Here is a 17,906-nt window from a genome sequence, read left to right as displayed (position 1 = left end):
GTTGATTCTTCACAAAAAATTACAGTTTTATGTCTTTATGTTTGAAGCCTGAAATGTGGCTTCCTATATGATTTATTTTTTTTAGCCGAAAGACACTATTATCGCATATCCCTCTTTCCTCCAGCTTGAACAGTGAAGTATATCAGTGAATAATTTTGGCCATACTGGCCTACAAGCTGAAAGAAAAAAAATCTGACAAATTCATCAACATACACTAGACAATGTGGATGGACGAATCTACAGAGCTATAGTATAGTGACAGCTGGCACTGGCATCAGAATACTTGAACTGAGGCTACATTTCAATGGTTGCAACCGCCGTTCAGCTGACAACTTTACACCAATTTACTTTGATCTTCAACTAACAGGGCCACCCGCAAAGCAAATTTCTGCCAGTTATTCAGGAAGCAGCTGAAATTCACTCACTGTATAGCCAAATTTACCTAGTAGATGTAGACATACAATGTTCTCCTAATCAACATCCTGGTGTGCATTTAAGTTAGCGTTCTCTGTCCACATCGGATAGCCTTCCTCAGTAAGTTTAGGGCTATTAAAGCAATTTTCATTTGCTGCTACTGAGAAATGTAGGCACTTGTTGATAATCATCTACCATTAAAATTACAATTTGCTACAAATGAGTTGACTGTCAACAAGTGGTAAATCTTAAAGTTGCTTAAAGCATATCTAAACCCAAAACAATAATTTAATATATTGCGGCTTTCCACTTGTTAGGTGAAGTGTGTGCAGATTTTTTTTCAGACTTTTTTCCCTTTATTTTCACCTGGTAACCCTGCCAATAACACACTTCTGGTCCCGGGGTGGTTATGCTCACTCCTCCACTCCATGTATGGAGGTAATTTCTTGTTGCCACCCAGGTTGGACTTCAAACAACTGCCATCATCTCTATTGCATGGGGATGATGGGAATAGGTTTACCCAAGAAAGATAAAGATGTTTGTGCTTTCTGTTAATCTTACACAAAGTGACATGAACACTGTACTTGTTGAACATGATCTTAGCCTCAAAAAAGAAAACAAATACAGCCACCACATCTAAGGACTGGTAAGCAATATCTTACATTTTTGTTTTTAGGTTTATTTATGTTCTAACTGTGTAAGTTAAAGTGTAAGTTCACCTCTGAAAAAAAAAAATGAAAAGAAAAAGAAAACACTGTTCACCCCCACACACACACACCCCACTTCGGTTCCCACTGTAGCTGGTGTAGCAGCTTGGGGATTTGAAATCCCTGCTCTTCTCCTTCTTCCCATGAAGTGCTTCCAGGACGGATCAGAGCGATTCTGAATGTCAGCAGCACCACCGAGCAACTTGCTGATCCATCTAGAAAGCACTGAAGAAAAAAGAGGGAGAAGAGCAGGGATTTAAATTCTCTGGACTGCTACACCAGCTGTTTGGGCACTGACAGCTCATCACCCATGGTGGTAAGTACAGTGGGGACCAAAGGTGGTGGGGGGTGTGTAGCATGAACTAACTATTTCGGTGAACTGGGTGCTGAAACCAAGCTATCAGCACAATTTTAAAGATGAGACTTTTAGTAAAGGATGTTTAATGCAGTTGTGACAGTTAATGGAGAAGTGGTGCTAGAGGTAACTATCACCCAAACCAATCCCCAACCCTCTTTAGGCACATTGAACTGAAGACACGAGGCATATAAAGTTGCCCTAACCATATGTTATTATCCTTGTAGGATGCATCTTGTTTGTATTGTTACTGTCCTGCAGTGACATTGTCACCACTAAATGTAACTGACTTATGCTTTCTTTTTATTATTAAAGAAACAAACGCTCCTTTTTTGCAACTGAGCAGAATATGTTAGTGTTTTATAAGCATAAATAATGTCCATTACAAAACAGCAGCCTGCCAAAGAATTAGCCCAATTAACATCAAGTTTCTATCTTGGCCTTGCTTTTAGTTACTATCTACATCTATGAGTAAAATAATTATTTTACACAAACCTTGCAGAGAGTGTCAATTTGTTGAACAAATGAACCATTCTTTTTTTTCTCTTTGTTTATTTCAGAAACAAGTTTCATGATGGTTTCCCTGCTGGCTTTTGATTCTGTCTCATGAACGTTGATGGTTTCCTTTAGAGTGGCAACATTACCCTTCAATTCGTTATTCTCTTTCAAAAGATCACCTGCCTGAAACACATAAAAAGGTTGTTGTGAACTATTAACAATCATTGGAGTGAATCCCTAAACTACCTTAAAGTTGTAAAAAAGTCAACTCACTTGTTCTTTTTACCCCCACCGAAAAGATTTCACTAGGGTACGTACTGCAAATAGGGAAACTTTAACGCTAGGTTCAAACTTGTGCGTTTTTGCAGGTCACGTTTGCGTGGACACGACAGCCCATTAAAATTGATGGGGTGCTGTGCCTGCGTTTCCACAAAAATAGGTGCATGCACCTTTTCAAAAACACGGCTGCAAGGAAATCGCATGGCCCTTTTGACCATGCGATTTCCCTATGGTAACTGCACATTTTACATGTGTGGAAGTACCATTCTGAATGAATGGCAACCCGCACTTTTTTGTAGAGCAGTGGGTTTTCACTGTAGGTGGTTAAGGGCGCATGAATCACTGTGATTACTGCACCCGCAGCCACGCGGAGATGTGTGAACCTAGCCTTACACAGTGTTCCCTTAGGCTTGGTTCACACCTATGCAGTTTGCTTTTGATCCATTTCTGCAGTGCTTTTTGCGGTGCATTTTGCGAACACGTTTTTTGACACATTCTTTGTGTGTTTTTTTTTTTTTTTTTATGTATTTTGTATTTTGCATTTTTTTATGCTTTTTTGGGCCAATTTGTTGTTGGGTGGATTAAAAAACACAAAACGCAAATACAGCAAAATCGCAGTAAAATCGCACTACATGCTTGAGGTCAGGACTCTGGTCAGGACTTGGGTTTAGGTCAGGACTCTGTGTAGGCCAGTCAAGTTCCTCCAACCCAAAATTGCTCATCCATGTCTTTATGGACCTTGCTTTGTGCACTGGTCCAAATAATTTGGGGAGGGGGGATTATGGCGTGGGGTTGTTTTTCAGGGGTTGGGCTTGGCCCCTTAGTTCCAGTGAAGGAAACTCTTAAGGCATCAGCATACCAAGACATTTTGGACAATTTTGTGCTCCCAACTTTGTGGGAACAGTTTGGGGATGGCCCCTTCCTGTTCCAGTCCATGCAAGCAAGGTCCATGAAGACATGGATGAGCGAGTTTGGGGTGGAGGAACTTGACTGACCTGCACACAGTCCTGACCTCAACCTGATAGAACACCTTTGGGACAAATTATAGCGGAGACTGTGAGCCAGGCCTTCCCGCCCAACATCAGTGCCTGACCTCACAAATGTGCTTCTGGAAGAATGGTCAAACATTCCCATAGACACACTCCTAAACCTTGTGGACAGCCTTCCCAGAAGAGTTGAAGCTGTTATAGCTGCAAAGAGTGGGCCAACTCAATATTGAATCCTACAGACTAAGATTGGGATGCCATTAAAGTTCATGTGCGTATAAAGGCAGGTGTCCCAATACTTTTGACAATATAGTGTATCTTTTTCTGGGGACTTATACAGCCCTGATGTCACAGCATGCATTGGGGGCTTATCTTACTATTCAAGATCCTGACACAAGGCACAGCACATTTGTTAATTTGTACTGTTCAAAATAAGATGTCACCAAACAGTTCATTTTGTTTCTTAGCAAAGTGTTGATGCCAATACCCCTCTCACATACTCATACAAACATGAGGTAGGAAGGTCAGTTTTGGGGTCCTTGGTTCTTTGGTGTCTAATGAACTGGGTTAGAAACCAAAATACTGTATATGCAGTATATAGACTAGTGCAGGGTTTGTAAGGTAGGTTGAATAATAAGTGCACAATAAAGGGTAAAGTACAGTAGATTTAAACTCATATTTTCTTTTTAAAAAAGAAAAGAAGAACACATTCAAGCACAACATATATATAGGCAAGTGACAAAACCAATGCAGTCCATTAAACATTTTTTGCTAGTGAGCTGTCACAATAATTTGCAAGAATGTACAGAATACTTTTACATTATGACACACTTACCTTTCAGCGTTGACAGGTCCAGTCTAGACATGTGTTAGTTTGGGCCTTTTGTTAATTTTTAAAGCATCCAAAATAATGTAACTAATGACATAACAAATTCGGATCCATTTGTTTTTTATTCTAGTGAGCGTAGCGTGAACATTGTAATAAGATTCTTTTTGTATTGGGGCTGAACTCAGAACGCATAAGTAATCTCCCGAAATAATCAATTAACACGTTAAAATGAATATTATATAACCAGTCTTCTGAAATAAAAGAATAAGGGTCCTTTCACACGAACGATCCGATCAGATCCGCCTGTCAGTTTTTTAGGTGGATCTGATCGGATCCTCCATGCATCCCTATGGAGCAGTGGATGTCAGCGGAGACATGTCCGCTAACACCCGCTACTATCCGCATCTGATCCTGTCCGTGAAATCCGGACGGATGGAAACCCTATTTTCCATCCGTCCAGGGGGGATCGGATCGGATCGGATGAGAGCAGACAGGCGGTCCGCTCTCATCCGATTCCCAATAGAGAGCAGTGGGGCTCTGACACCTCACACTCCGCACACAGTGCGGAGACGGAGATGTCATCCGCCTGCTCAGCGGGGATCGGCGGATCGATCCCCGCTGAGCAGAGAACGGACCGCAACATAATGCGGACCTTGTGAAAGGAGCCTAACAGAACTTCCGAAATGATGAATCAGTTCAGAACAGCGAATAAATACTTTCCCGAAATACCAAAATTGTCCAGAAAACGAATCATTCTAAAGCCCCGTACACACGTACCGATCTTCGGCATACAAATGTTCCTCTTTTCTCCCCGGGATGTCGGTGTCTGTTGAAAAGTGCAAAGACAGCACAAGGACAGCACAAGAATTTTGTCTGCAGACTTCAGCTGACTGCAGAAGTGATGTCATGTAATGGTTAACTTTCCCTGTGTTTTTAATTTTCTGAGCATGCCCAGTCTTGCAAATCTGCGGTCTGTCGGCCGAATTCTGTACTGACAGGCGAATAATCGTCCGTTCTGGTGTCCGCAGACAAAAATTTTCATGTTTGCAAGAAAGACTTTTGTCCGCGGATTGTGCGCAGACATCTGTCGGAGGCACCATACTAACACGCGTACAATCGGCAGATCTTTCGTCCGCCGACGTTTGTATGCCGACGATCGGTACGTGTGTACGGGCCTTAACATAACAATTATAAAAAAACAAAATGATTCACTTAACAAATGAAATTGAAACCAAACAAACTTCTGCCGTGAACATCTCTAGCCCAGTCTGCATTCACTGTTATGTTCGACAACGATGCCATCAAACCCACTAATACTTCCAAACTTGCAATGTTCATCTTAAGCCATTTTTCTGAATAATAGCTCTAACTGCTATAACTATTTTAACAGATTTTATGAACTTCAGTTCTGCCTAAATGCACAAAGAAAAATGCTTGCCTCAGTTGGCAAGTCCTAGTTTTCATCACAACTTTTTCTTTTTAATTGGCTGTTCAAAATAACAAATACAATAATTTATAGATTAGATGCAAAGTGAGACAGCAGTATAAAACCAAAAGGAGAGAGAACTGAAGAAGAGGGGGATTTGGATCCAAAAGAGGGGAAGTCCCTCTGTATAAGGGGCAATAGTGAGCTATGCAAGCTGCATAGTAAACAAACACCAACTGTAATGTACAATTTATGTGAAAAGATAAGAAAAGTGTTAGTTTATAGTGAAGTGGATAGACATGTGCAATTCGTTTCGGTCCGAATGTAAATTGGGACAAATTTTTGGTTATTCAGAGATTTGGATGCATCTGAATCTCCGAATTATATAATAACGCATTTAGTTGAAATTCATTTTGTTAATTCAATTCCTTACAAATTGCTCATTTTCGGAGTGATTCGAATTCGAATCGGTCGAAAAATGATTGACCAATTCGAATTCTGTGTGAAAAATAGCTGGTTGTTAAGCAGCGGTCACGTCCTTAACAACCGATGACTCATCAGCTGTCAGCAGGCTTCCTGGCTGAAAGCTGAAATGTAAACAAAAGGATGCTGGCAATAGAAAAGTCAGAAAAAAACAAACAAAATGAAATGAAATGAACCTCCTCCCACTCGGCCACTGCATATAAAGTAAAAAAAAAAGGCCAGGTGGGAACTCAGTCATTCTGAGTGGACGTACCCATATGTCCCTCAGAACGATCGCCTGCTCGCGGCCACGCAGCAGCAAGATCCTGTGAAGGCTGTGATCACAGGACACAGCCAAGATGAGATCGGGGCATGGGTGCTATGAATAGCCCTCTCAATCACGTGACGGCTGTGTCCAATCACAGCCTTCACAATGTAAACAGAGACGCTCAGTGAGAGCTCAGTGCGGGGGGGGGGGGAGTGGGGGAATCTGCAAGATCTGTGACAACTTTGTGAGTAGAGATGATTTTACTCACAGAGCTGTCACAGATCCCCCACAAACAGTACACCGAGCACCACTGTCACCCCTGTCCCCATACACATCTGTCTGTGTCCCCATAAAACATCTGTACCAGTGCACAAAACATCTGACAGTCCCCCATTACATCTGCACCAGTGCACAAACATCTGTCAGTCCCCATCACATCTGTACCAGTGCACAAAATATCTGTCAGTGTTCCATCACATCTGTACCAGTGCACAAAATATCTGCAATAGTGCATTATTGTGACATCAACATCTGTCAGTGTCCACCGGTGGCTGATCAACATCTGTCAGTGTACCACCAATAAATAACTAAAACATTTTAAGCACCCCCATGCTCACGTGTAAAGGATAACGCACACTTTGGTCCTGTACGCATACGTAAACAGCAATAGCACCACACATGTGAGGTATCGCCCCATACATCAGAGCGAGAGCAATAATTCTAGCTTCAGACCACCTGTGTAACTCTAAACTGGTAACCAATAAAGGCTTATAAATGATCGCCATGGAGATTTTCAAATACCGAAGTTTGGCGCCATTTTACAAGCGTGCGCAATTTTAAAGCAGGATATTTTTGGTATCTATTTACCCAGCGCAACACCATATTTTATATTTTACAGAAAATTAGGGTATTATATTGTCTCTGTGTGCATTGAAATTTATTAAAATGTGATTATGCATTAGTGTGTAAAATGGCGTTCGAAAAACTGCTGCGCAAATACTGTGTGACAAAAAATTATCAAAATCCTCCATTTTATTCTCCAGGGCCTCTGCTGCAAAAATATATAATGTTTGGGCGTTCTAAGTCATGTTCTAGCAAAAATACTGATTTTTACTTGTAAACAAAAAGGATCAGAAAAGGGCCTGGTCTTAAAGTGGATTAAGGCTGAAGGTGCTATTTGGATGTTGCGCTTATCTATGTGGCCAGGCTGTGAAAAAGTCTCACTTGTGCTATCACCATACTCAGGAGGAGTAGCAGAATGTGTTTTGGGGTGTGATTGCAAGTTTGGCAATGCCGTGTGTGAGAAATAACTTGCTAATATGACATTTTTGTTTAAAAAAATGATTATATTAATTTCCTAATTTTCCAAAGAATTGTGGGAAAAAGTTACAACTTCAAAAAACTCGCCATGCCTATTAATAAATACCCTGGACTGTCTACTTTCCAAAAAGGGGTAATTTGGGGGGTATTTGTACTGTCTTGACATGTTAGTGCCTCAAGAAATTAGATAAGCTGTCAGTATATCAGAAGTGAACAATTTTCAATGATTGGTACCATAGCTTCTAGACTCTATAACTTTCACAAAGACTAAAAAAATATACACTGATTTGAGTTATTTTTTACCAAAGGTATGTAGCAATATAAATTTTGGTCAAAATTTATAAAGAGAAATTACTTGTTAGCAAAATTTTAGTAAAAGGTATAGGGTGCCGACACTAAATGTCATCAAGCCAAGAAATATCCTGCCACATCCCTTGGAACATGTGAAAAAGAAAAAATGGTGACGGTGTCCAAATACATAAGACCCTGAATGGGCCCCACAGGGGACTGTGTATCATAAGGAAACACCCAACCTGGGACTTTAAAGGCAGAAATTTGCTGGCATAAAATAGATAAATTGAGAAACTAGTATTAAAAAATATAAATTGTATTAATACATGTATACAAACATGTTAAAAAGAAGACAAAGATGCAAAAACATCAAAAAACATACACTGTGCAATATATGCAAATACATAAAATCTATGAACCATATCCTAGAGTTGTGGGGTCACCCAGGTCCAACATGTTTCGCCGACTCTATGGGCTTCTTCAGGGACCAAAGGTAATGGTGACCTCTATGAAGGTTCACTGCTTTAAGATTTGGGGCATAATCATAGACAGACAATAGGTGGCGTGGTCTACAGACGCAGCCGAGAGATAATCCCAGCCCAGAACAGAAATCCAGGCAAAAAGGTCCTCAGGGGATAGTGGATACCGGACCAGGTTTTGACCAGACAGCGGATCCAGTGCATCAAAAGGGAGCGAGTATACATGCTTCCTGCCAAGGTAGTGATATATCCAGAGTGTACTGACAGCTCAGCGGATTACACCATTCAATAGTCATGTCCTTTTGTTAGCAAAATTTTATAACAGAATCAAAGAAAAACGCATTTTTTTTTTTCAAAATTTGAATTTGTAGCTCGAAAAATTAAAAAACCCCAGTGGTGAAAAAAATACCACCAAAAGAAAGCTCTATTTGTGTGAAAAAAAATGATAAAAATTGAATTTGGGTATAGTGTTGCATGACCGCGTAATTGTCATTCAAATTGTAAGAGCGCTGAAAGCTTAAAATTTGCCTGGGAAGGAAGGGGGTCAAAGTGCCCAGTATTAAGCTGATTAAACGAAACAAAACTAAACAAATTTCTGAAACTAATCAACGAAACGAAATTAGTAACATAACGAATCCATTCAAAACTAAACACATTTTTTTAGTTCTGCACATGTCTAGAAGTGGATAGTAAAGGATGAATATAAAATAAACAAAATAGCAAGGGGTTAAAACATAGTGACTGCAAAAAAATGAAAGAATGTGAACGGGCCTTAGGGCAGACGTGTAGCCTGAATGGTGAGTTGCCGCCAATAGCAGATAATGGCTAGAAGTAGACATGACCACTGTTGTCACAACACTCTTGAAAATGCTCTTTCTGTAGCATGGATATGAAAACTAGGAGAGAGGTAACTCCCTAAACAAAGAAAAACCTTTCTGTATTCTTCAACTAGTCCTCATATCCTGTTGTTACCACTCCAACAAAAAAACATATATTTTTTCCTTCACCATCAGTTGCTTAGATGTACAAGGTCTCCAGCACAACACCCAAAACAAAAAATAAATTGGCAAAAATTATAACTACGCCTGTATGTTTTCAGTCGAACACCTCCTGTCTAAATAATGAAGAGGGAGAATTGTGTGAATCATTTATGGAGTGAAGTTTGTTTATCAGTACTCTGTCTATAATGCTAGCCACACACTAGTACCCCACCTGTTACAGGATTAAGGATTTCGATTTTCACTTCATATGAATTAACGTTTCTAGATAGTGTTACCAAACAGCTGATGTCTGCTTGCGATGCACTGAAATACTCACCACACTGCTACCTGCCCTAGTCAACACTGCATGGGCCCACAGAGAAAAAAGCACCATTTTACCGTGCAGGCCAGTGTAAACATAGCCTAAAGGCGATACGATAAGAAAATCTGTAGGGAAAATTTGTCCGACGACCGATCTGCCGATTTTCGGATTGTTAGTATGGTGCTTTCGACAGCCAACTCCGACTTTTCGGCTGACAAAATCCTGATGTGCAGGCTATAAAATTTTTGTTGTCCGTAATACAACGTCCGATTTTTGTCTCATTAGTACAGATTTCGGCAGAAAAAAATCTTAAGAGCAAGACTAGGCATGCTCAGAGACGAAAGAACGCATACAAAACAATCCAACACATGACAACACTTCTGAAGTAGAATTCTGTCATATGGGAAAATTCATATGAAAATAACCTCTTCACTTTCCACATCAGATTAGCATGAAACGAAAAACGGACGACAGATCGTTCGATAAACTGATCGTGTGTACGGAGCTTTAGATACTTTGCACTGCCTTTATTTATTTATTTTTTTTTTTAATGAATGAGGTTCAATTACTAAAGGCAAATAGGCTGTTTACTGTTTACTTTGCAAGGGAAGGTAATCATCTTTGAAAGGGAATTTACCCCACAATTTAGTGAGTGTGGTTAAAACTTCACTTTGCCAAAAAACACCTAGTCGCATGAAAAGAAAATAAAAAATTGCATTTTTTATTTTTTTTTGCATGTGATTGGATGAGGGAAGTCAGCAGAGCTTTATCTCATTCACTAAGCTCTGAGGAAAATTGCCTTGCAAAACGGAAAGTCTATTTGGCTTTTGTAAATCAAACTCAATAAGCTGTTTTTGAAGAGACAGGCTTGGAAAACTTCCCAACATAGAAGGATTTCCTACTAAGGCAGCAAACTGCCTTTGTTATTTTTCAATTAACCCGACATCAACTATTATATTATATCTTTTCATTTATATATAAATTGCACAAAAGAAAACAAAATCCAAAAAAAAAAAATACTAATAAGACGTCAAGATTTGTCAATTTGGTGCCACATACAGTCATCTTATTTGATAATAAAGGGAATTTGTAGCGCACAATAGTTTAACCACTTAAGCCCCGGAAGATTTTACCCCCTTCCTGACCAGGGGGTATTTTGCGATTCGGCACTGCGTGACTTTAACGGACAATTGCGCGGTCGTGCGACGCTGTACCTAAACGAATTTGACGTCCTTTTTTTCCCACAAACAGAGCTTTCTTTTGGTGGTATTTGATCACCTGTGCGATTTTTTGATCACGCGCTATAAACAAAAAAAGAGCGTCAATTTTGCAAAAATAACAATATTTTTCACATTTTTTTATATGAAATTCCCCCAAAAAAAAAGTAAAAATCAAAATTTTTTTAAATTTTCGGCCAATTTGTTTTATGCTACATATGTTTGGTAAAAAAAATCGCAAAAAGCGTATTTTGATTGGTTTGCGCAAAAGTTATCGCGTTTACTAACAAAGGGAAAGATTTTTGTCATTTTTGTTGTTTTTTTTTTAACGCGTAATGGCGGAGATCTGCGATTTTTTTTGCGGTACTGCGACATTGGGGCGGACAGATCGGACCCTTGACTGACATTTGTGACACTTTTGGGGTTACCAGTGACATTTCTACAGTAATCAGTGCTATACATATGCACTGTTACTGTAAAAATACACTGGTTGTGAAGGGGTTAACTTTATTTGCAAGGGAGGGGCTGTGTGTATCCCTAGGGGCGTGCTTTCTACTGTGATTGGCTGTGGCTTGAGCTGTAAGGACACTGATCAACGGATCTACATACTAGATCCGTTTTATCAGTGTCTTTACAGCGAGGAGAATGACAGGCAGCTTGTTTACACAAGCTGCCTGACATTCTCCCTCTCCCCCGCCGATCGCCGAGTGACCGGCGGACATCGGGTCCGCTGGTCACACGCGCGGGGGGTCCTTGACCACGCGGGAGCGGGAGCGCGCCTCCGGGGGCGCGCGCTCGCTCCCTAGACCCTCACAAGCTAGTGACGTAGTCCTACGTCACTTTGCCTGTGAGGGGCTGACTGCCGACGTAGATCGGCGTTAGGCAGTCGGCAAGTGGTTAAGAAAACGGGGGCATAACCCCTATATTGTTCTTTGTAACGGTGGAAGCAGATACAAAGATTGAAAACATAGCTGGTTGTGAGACTGGCAACCCTTCTCTGCATAGAAAGGAGGACCCTGAGAAAAAACGTGTAATGCCAAAAGTAACTGTTTTATCTGAGGTTGCAAACCAGGCAAGTGCTGTGGATAAAGCTCCTAAAAGGAAAAGTCATTGTCGGTGATTGTAAGTGGTATTCCTTTAGGAAATCATTTGGAAGTGTCAAAGGACCTTAGGTGTTTGCCTGGTGCTACTGTTAGGAAAGATAAAAGGCACATTTTAAAAATTGTCAAAAAAGCTAGTGAAGAATGCAATGTTGATGTTGTTGTGCACCTTGGCACAAATGATTCGTCCTAGAATGATTTGTGTTCTGTACAGAAGGATTTTCAGAAGTGGGGCCAGGATCTTCAACAGTTAGGGTGTACTGTTACAATTATTAGTGGTCTTACCTGTGCAAAATGGACAACAAGAGAAAGTACTTTGTATAGCAGAGTTCAATGTTGGGTTAAAGGATTGGTGCAAAGCTTAAAGTGGAACTTTACCCATAACAACTTTATTCTTGCTGGAGGCTGCCATTTTGCTGAAGCCCCTAACCAGCAGTAAATCATAAAGTGGAACTAAACCCATTGATTTAACGGTTTCAAAAAAACAGTTACATTTTGCTGAAATGGGGAAATTTATTAACAATGCATTGAAAGGTTGGAGTAAAATGACAGGAGCAAGTAATCCGTGGGCACTGTTAAAGTCTGCCTGCCATCCTGGAGGCAACTAAATTAAATGTCAGGAAATTTGTAAGAATAAATGGAAGAAAAAAACAATATGGTTCACTAAAGAGTTAAGTAGAATAGTAAAGGAGAAAAAAAATCAGCATATAGAAGATTCAAAGAAGGACTGGTATAGCTGACAGACAGTATAAAAATAGACAAAAGGAGGCCAAACACATTATCAGTGCTGTCAAACCACAGAAAGAGGTGAAAATGGCTAAATCTATTAAGGAAGGAGATAAAACCTTTTTAGGTACATTAGTGATAGAAGAAAAAAATACAATGGGATAACTAAAATGAAAACTGTGCACAATATCAAAGTTAAGGGAGACCTGGATATAGCAAACCATTTAAACAATTACTTCTGTTCAGTCTTCTCAGAAAAAAATTGTACTAGCAATAACAAGATGGGGAATCATATTGGTTCTAGTAATGACAGTTCATTTTTAGGATTTCTGGAGACAGAGGTACAAGAGGAACTGGCTCAGTTAAATAACCAACGGTCCCTGATGGTATTCATCTGAGAGCTCTAAGAGAACTTCAAGGTATAGTTGTTGGACCATTAACGTATATTTTTAATCAACCTCTTCTAACAAGAGAAGTTCCCCAGGAGTGGCGGACAGCTAATAGTCCATCTAGTTCAACCCATAAAAGGGAAAAGAGTTATTTTACAATCCAATATACACAATCCCATACCCACAGATGATCCAAAGGAAGGCAAAAAAAAACCAGCAAAGCATGATTCAATTTGCTTCAGCAGGGGAAGAAATTCCTTTCTGATCCTCCAAGAGGTAATCGGACATTCCCTGGATCAACTTTACCTATAAATGTTAGTATTCAGTTATATTATATACATTTAGGAAAGAATCCAGGCCTTTTTTAAAAGCAATCTACTGAGCTGGACAGAACCAGCTCCTAAGGGAGTCTATTCCATATTTCCCCAGCTCTTACTGTGAAGAAGCCTTTGAAGATTAAAACTCTTTTCTTCCAGACCTAAAGAGTGCCCCTTGTCCTCTGTGATGACCTTAAAGTGAATAATAGGGATGGGCAAACGGTTCGGCCCGAGCATGAGTTCAGGCCGAACATTGGTTGTTCGTCCGTTCAACGAACACCCGAATTATCGGGGCGTTAACTGTTTGTTCGGCCCATCGAATGACCAAAATACACTGCGCTGCCGAACAGTGCATTGGAAGCCCTGATTGGCTGAAGCAATTAAAGTTTTGCCCAATCAGGGCACAGAGCACTGTCAGAGCTATGAATGGAGAAAGTAATGATGACTCTATCCAATCATGGCTCATTGCTCTTAGTCCCTCCCCACAGTATAAAAGTATTCTTTCAATAGCGGCCATTTGTAGTGTGATATCGGCGTGGTGTGTGTAGTGTGATATCGGTGTGCTATACTGATTCTATTGTCAGTAAAGAATATCAGTTTAGTATGAATCTAGTAATAGATCAGTCAGTGTGAATGTAGTGCAACCATTCATTTTTACTTTAGAGTGAATCTAGTGATAATTCAGTCAGTGTGAGTGTGGTGACCTGACTATTCATTTTTACTTTAGTGTCAGCTTGTTTTGTTAGGGCAAGTTTACTGCATTATAGTTTGGAGCGTTAGTCCACATTTAGCTCAGTATATTTCAGGCACAGGCAGACTAAATGGATCCCCCAAGCACTATACTGAAAGGAATTTTTCTTTTTTTATTGTTATTTCTTATTTTTATGCTTTCACTTTAAGCATTAGTAAATCACTGCTCATTTAAAAATTATGTCTTTTAAAAAAAAAATTTTCATTGAAACATTGAGGTAGTACCCGGGCCCCCATAACCATTGTATGCCCAATTACTTCAAAATGGGCATTTTTCCTGTTCAAATCCCATAGACTTCAATGGGGTTCGTTATTATATTAGGTAGCGATAATTTTTAAATAAAGTGAAAAGTAAAAATGCCCAATTATTTTAAAATAACTTGTTAGGCGGAGGGGGGTTGTCCTAATCCTGCTTGTGAAATCCACACCAAGGGTCTGCTATATATTTTGGGAGGACCTTTGGAGGGGTCTATGCCCTATTTTTTTTTCTTTGTAAATCTAATTTTTGCTGTAGCACATTTTAGAGTACATAGGACTGATAGGTGGCACTGATTGGCAGCACTGATGGGCACTGATAGGCAACATTGATGAGCACTGATGGGCAGCACTGATAGGCCTTGATGAGCACTGATAGGCGGCACTGATAGATGGTATTGATGAGCACTGATTGGTGGCACTGATAGGCAGCACTGATAGCAAATACTGATGAGTACTGATAAGTGTCACTAATAGGCAGCAATGATAGGCAATACCAATGAGCACTGATGGGTAGCATTGATGAGCACTGATAGGTGGCACTGATAGGCAGCATTGATGAGCACTGATAAGTGGCACTGATAGGCAGCATTGATGAGCACTGATGGGCATTGATGAGCACTGATAGGCGGTATTGATAAGCACTGATTGGTGGCACCGAAAGACAGCACTGATAGGCAATACTGATGAGCACTGATAATTAGCACTGATAGGCAATACTGATGAGCACTGATAGGCAATTGATAGGTGGCACTGATAGGCAGCACTAATGGGCACTGATGAGCGGCATTTATGAGCACTGCTAGGTAGCACTGATGGGGCTGCACTGATAATCAGGATACTGATTATCAAAACCCTGATTATCAGTGGAAACAAAGTATTGGCAGTCTTGCTGGTTAATGGCTCTCCTTTCTTCGCACAGACACAGCGTGGGAAGAAAGGAGTGCCGATAACAGAAAAGTCTGTTTACATATGATTAGCTGATAACATGGTAAAGGGCCACTGTGATTGCCCAAAGAACAAAGCAATCACAGAGCATTCTGGATGCGTGCCCCAAGGAGCACGTGGGAGGCAGGATTCTGGGGGGATATTCATGGACGCCCTCCCAGAACTGGAACCTCAGATGGAAGGGGGGGACAGGGGGGTCCTTCATGGTTTCTTTCATCGGGGTAGTGAAAGTTCTAGTTACTAAATTGTGGCTGGCGCACCAGACCATTTTTTCACATAATTTTTGTCCAATCAGTTTATTGGATCTTTGGTAGCAGCTTTATTTTATTTAATCAGCGCACCTTTTCCCATTTTCAAAGTTCTAGTTACGCCTCTGTATATTTACCTTGGAAATGACCACTTCCTCTGGATCCTTCTGGCCTTTCATGTCTACATTCAAGCAAGCAGACAGTTGTGCCAGGAAATGTCCATAATTCCTGCTGTATTTTGAAGCCTGAGACTTGCTGTCCTCCCACTGGGCCACAAAAGTTCTAGATTATAGTGAAAACACAATTTATTATTTAACAAAACAAATAGAAATTGGAAGCATAATAATATAACAAATCTAACTACAACATTTAGCTTACTTTAGCCTTGATTCCATTTCTTGGATTCTGTCTTTCAGTTCTCGGTTTTCATGAAGAACTGCTTGAATGGTTAATTCTGCCCTAGACTTGGAGGTAGCCAGGAGACCCGTTTCTTCTTCTGTCTCATGAACTCTTGCTCTTAGAGATGTGATCATTGCAGACTGTCTTGCGTTGTTTTCTCTGTAATTTTCCACTTCAGCCTTAAGCTCTTGTAAAGCCATCTCTTTTGAGGAAAGCTTAGTCCGAAGATCTAGCAGCTAAAAAAAAAAAATCCAAATAATGTTAGTTTTGAATAATGCAATAAAAATTATTTGGGGTATCCTTGAAAAAGGACATGGTAAATAATATTACGTTCACACTGATGAGATTTCAGATGCGAATTGGGTTGTACTGAATCTCACGACAATGGAAATAACACTGCTTCCAATGGTGCGTGTTCACATCAATGCAGCGCAGTTGGAATTTGACTTTGGGGAAGGATCCTCTGCCACTTTTATGTGATCCAATGTGATTTTGTGGCTCATAGACTTCAGTGGAAGAGCATCTAAAGTGCATCTAAATGGTTTTTTTGTGTGTGATTTGTGCTGGGTGTTAGAAGCAGGCTCCCACTGGCGTCCTAACAATGATAAGTCATCCCTGCTGTTAGCAGGGGATACCAGGCCACGTGTCCTGTTTTGAAAAAAGCAAAGGGTTTGTGTTCCAAAATTGGCCTAATCAATAACCCTGGTGGGGGAAGTAGGAAAAATGAATCCCTAAACATATATATCATGGGAAGGGGAGTCATGGGTAGTGACCGTTGGTCAGTCAATTACATGAAAAAGAAGAAAGATTTGAATTAACAGGCCAGGGTCTGTCAGTCTCAAACAAAGGAACCAACTAAGGGCACTCCAGACTGTAAGTGAATGTAAAAATAGATACATTTTATTAGGCACGTATGCCTGAGAGAACAAAGTGAATTAACTGAAAACAGATCAGGGTGGCATAGGGGACACTGAATAACAATACAATTAAAACCATTAAAATACACACAAGCACATGTACAATGGGGACTCACCAAACAAAATGTTATCACAGAACCAGACAGGCATCAACATACCTAGTAGGTTGATTGCCATGTATGGTGATGTGAGAGGACCTCATAAAAATGACCTAGGAGCTCATGATACCATTATATGGTAGGCTGAAATCAAGATATAGGCACGATGAAGTACAAGATAAAATGTAAAAATTGGAAGAAAGATGCTGGTATTGAATACTGGAGCAGACGAAATCTTTCTTCTTTTTCACGTGTCCTGTTTTGTTTAAATTCTTCTGACAGCAGGGATTACTCATTGTTGTTAGGATGCCAGCGGTTGCCAGCTCCTTAACAACTAATGACTCATCACCACTGCTGACAGCAGGGATGAGTCCCAGTGGAAAAATTAAAAACTTATCAAAAACACGCCAAGTCACAGTACAGCTGAACTAAAAAATCTTATAGAAAAATGAATCAAAATCGCACTGCACTAGTGTGAACCTAGCCTTAATTAAAAATTAAAAAAAAAAAACTTGTAAACCTTACAGAGGAAGAGAATTTCATTCTGAAGTTTTTTTTTTGTAAACCACTTTTAGGTGTAAAGGCGCAGTTTGACATTTCCCCTTATTTTCCTTCATTGCTGCATGGCAAAAAGGGCTTAGTAAACACTATATTATTAGTTAAAGTAGAACTAAAGACAAAACTTTTCTTTTTTCATTTAGGGTAGAGTAAGGGAAGGTTATAGCGCCTGTCAATTTTTTTGTCATCCGCGTCCTATTGGGGAGAATTCCCTTTACTTCCTGCCTCATAGACAATAGGAAGTGAGAGGAAATACCTCCAAAGTGAAGGAAACTGGATTGTCCCCATTGGAAGATTCCCCCTCTATTTCTGTTTTGTCAATGACCCAAAATGTGGGATTTTGCTTCACTTTTGCTCTTGGTGAGAAC

At 40.1% G+C, this 17,906-nt stretch overlaps 1 protein-coding gene across 2 annotated transcripts in view; it reads right to left on the bottom strand.

Moving 5' to 3' along the window:
* The window catches only part of CCDC170 (coiled-coil domain containing 170), a 149,090-nt gene that overhangs the window by 75,359 nt on the left and 55,825 nt on the right, over window positions 1–17,906 (bottom strand). For both annotated transcript variants that reach the window (XM_082250149.1, XM_082250150.1), the window contains 3 exons: window positions 15,945–16,201; window positions 15,704–15,848; window positions 1,972–2,157 (listed from right to left, as the gene is read on the bottom strand). In XM_082250149.1, the coding sequence (XP_082106275.1) occupies window positions 1,972–2,157; window positions 15,704–15,848; window positions 15,945–16,201 (588 nt within the window). The remainder of the gene's footprint in view (window positions 1–1,971; window positions 2,158–15,703; window positions 15,849–15,944; window positions 16,202–17,906) is intronic.

This window comes from Pelophylax lessonae, assembly GCF_965119305.1.
Source record: "Pelophylax lessonae genome assembly, chromosome: 3".
Taxonomy (NCBI): Eukaryota; Metazoa; Chordata; class Amphibia; order Anura; family Ranidae; genus Pelophylax; species Pelophylax lessonae.
This window is presented reverse-complemented; position numbering and strand designations above follow the sequence as displayed.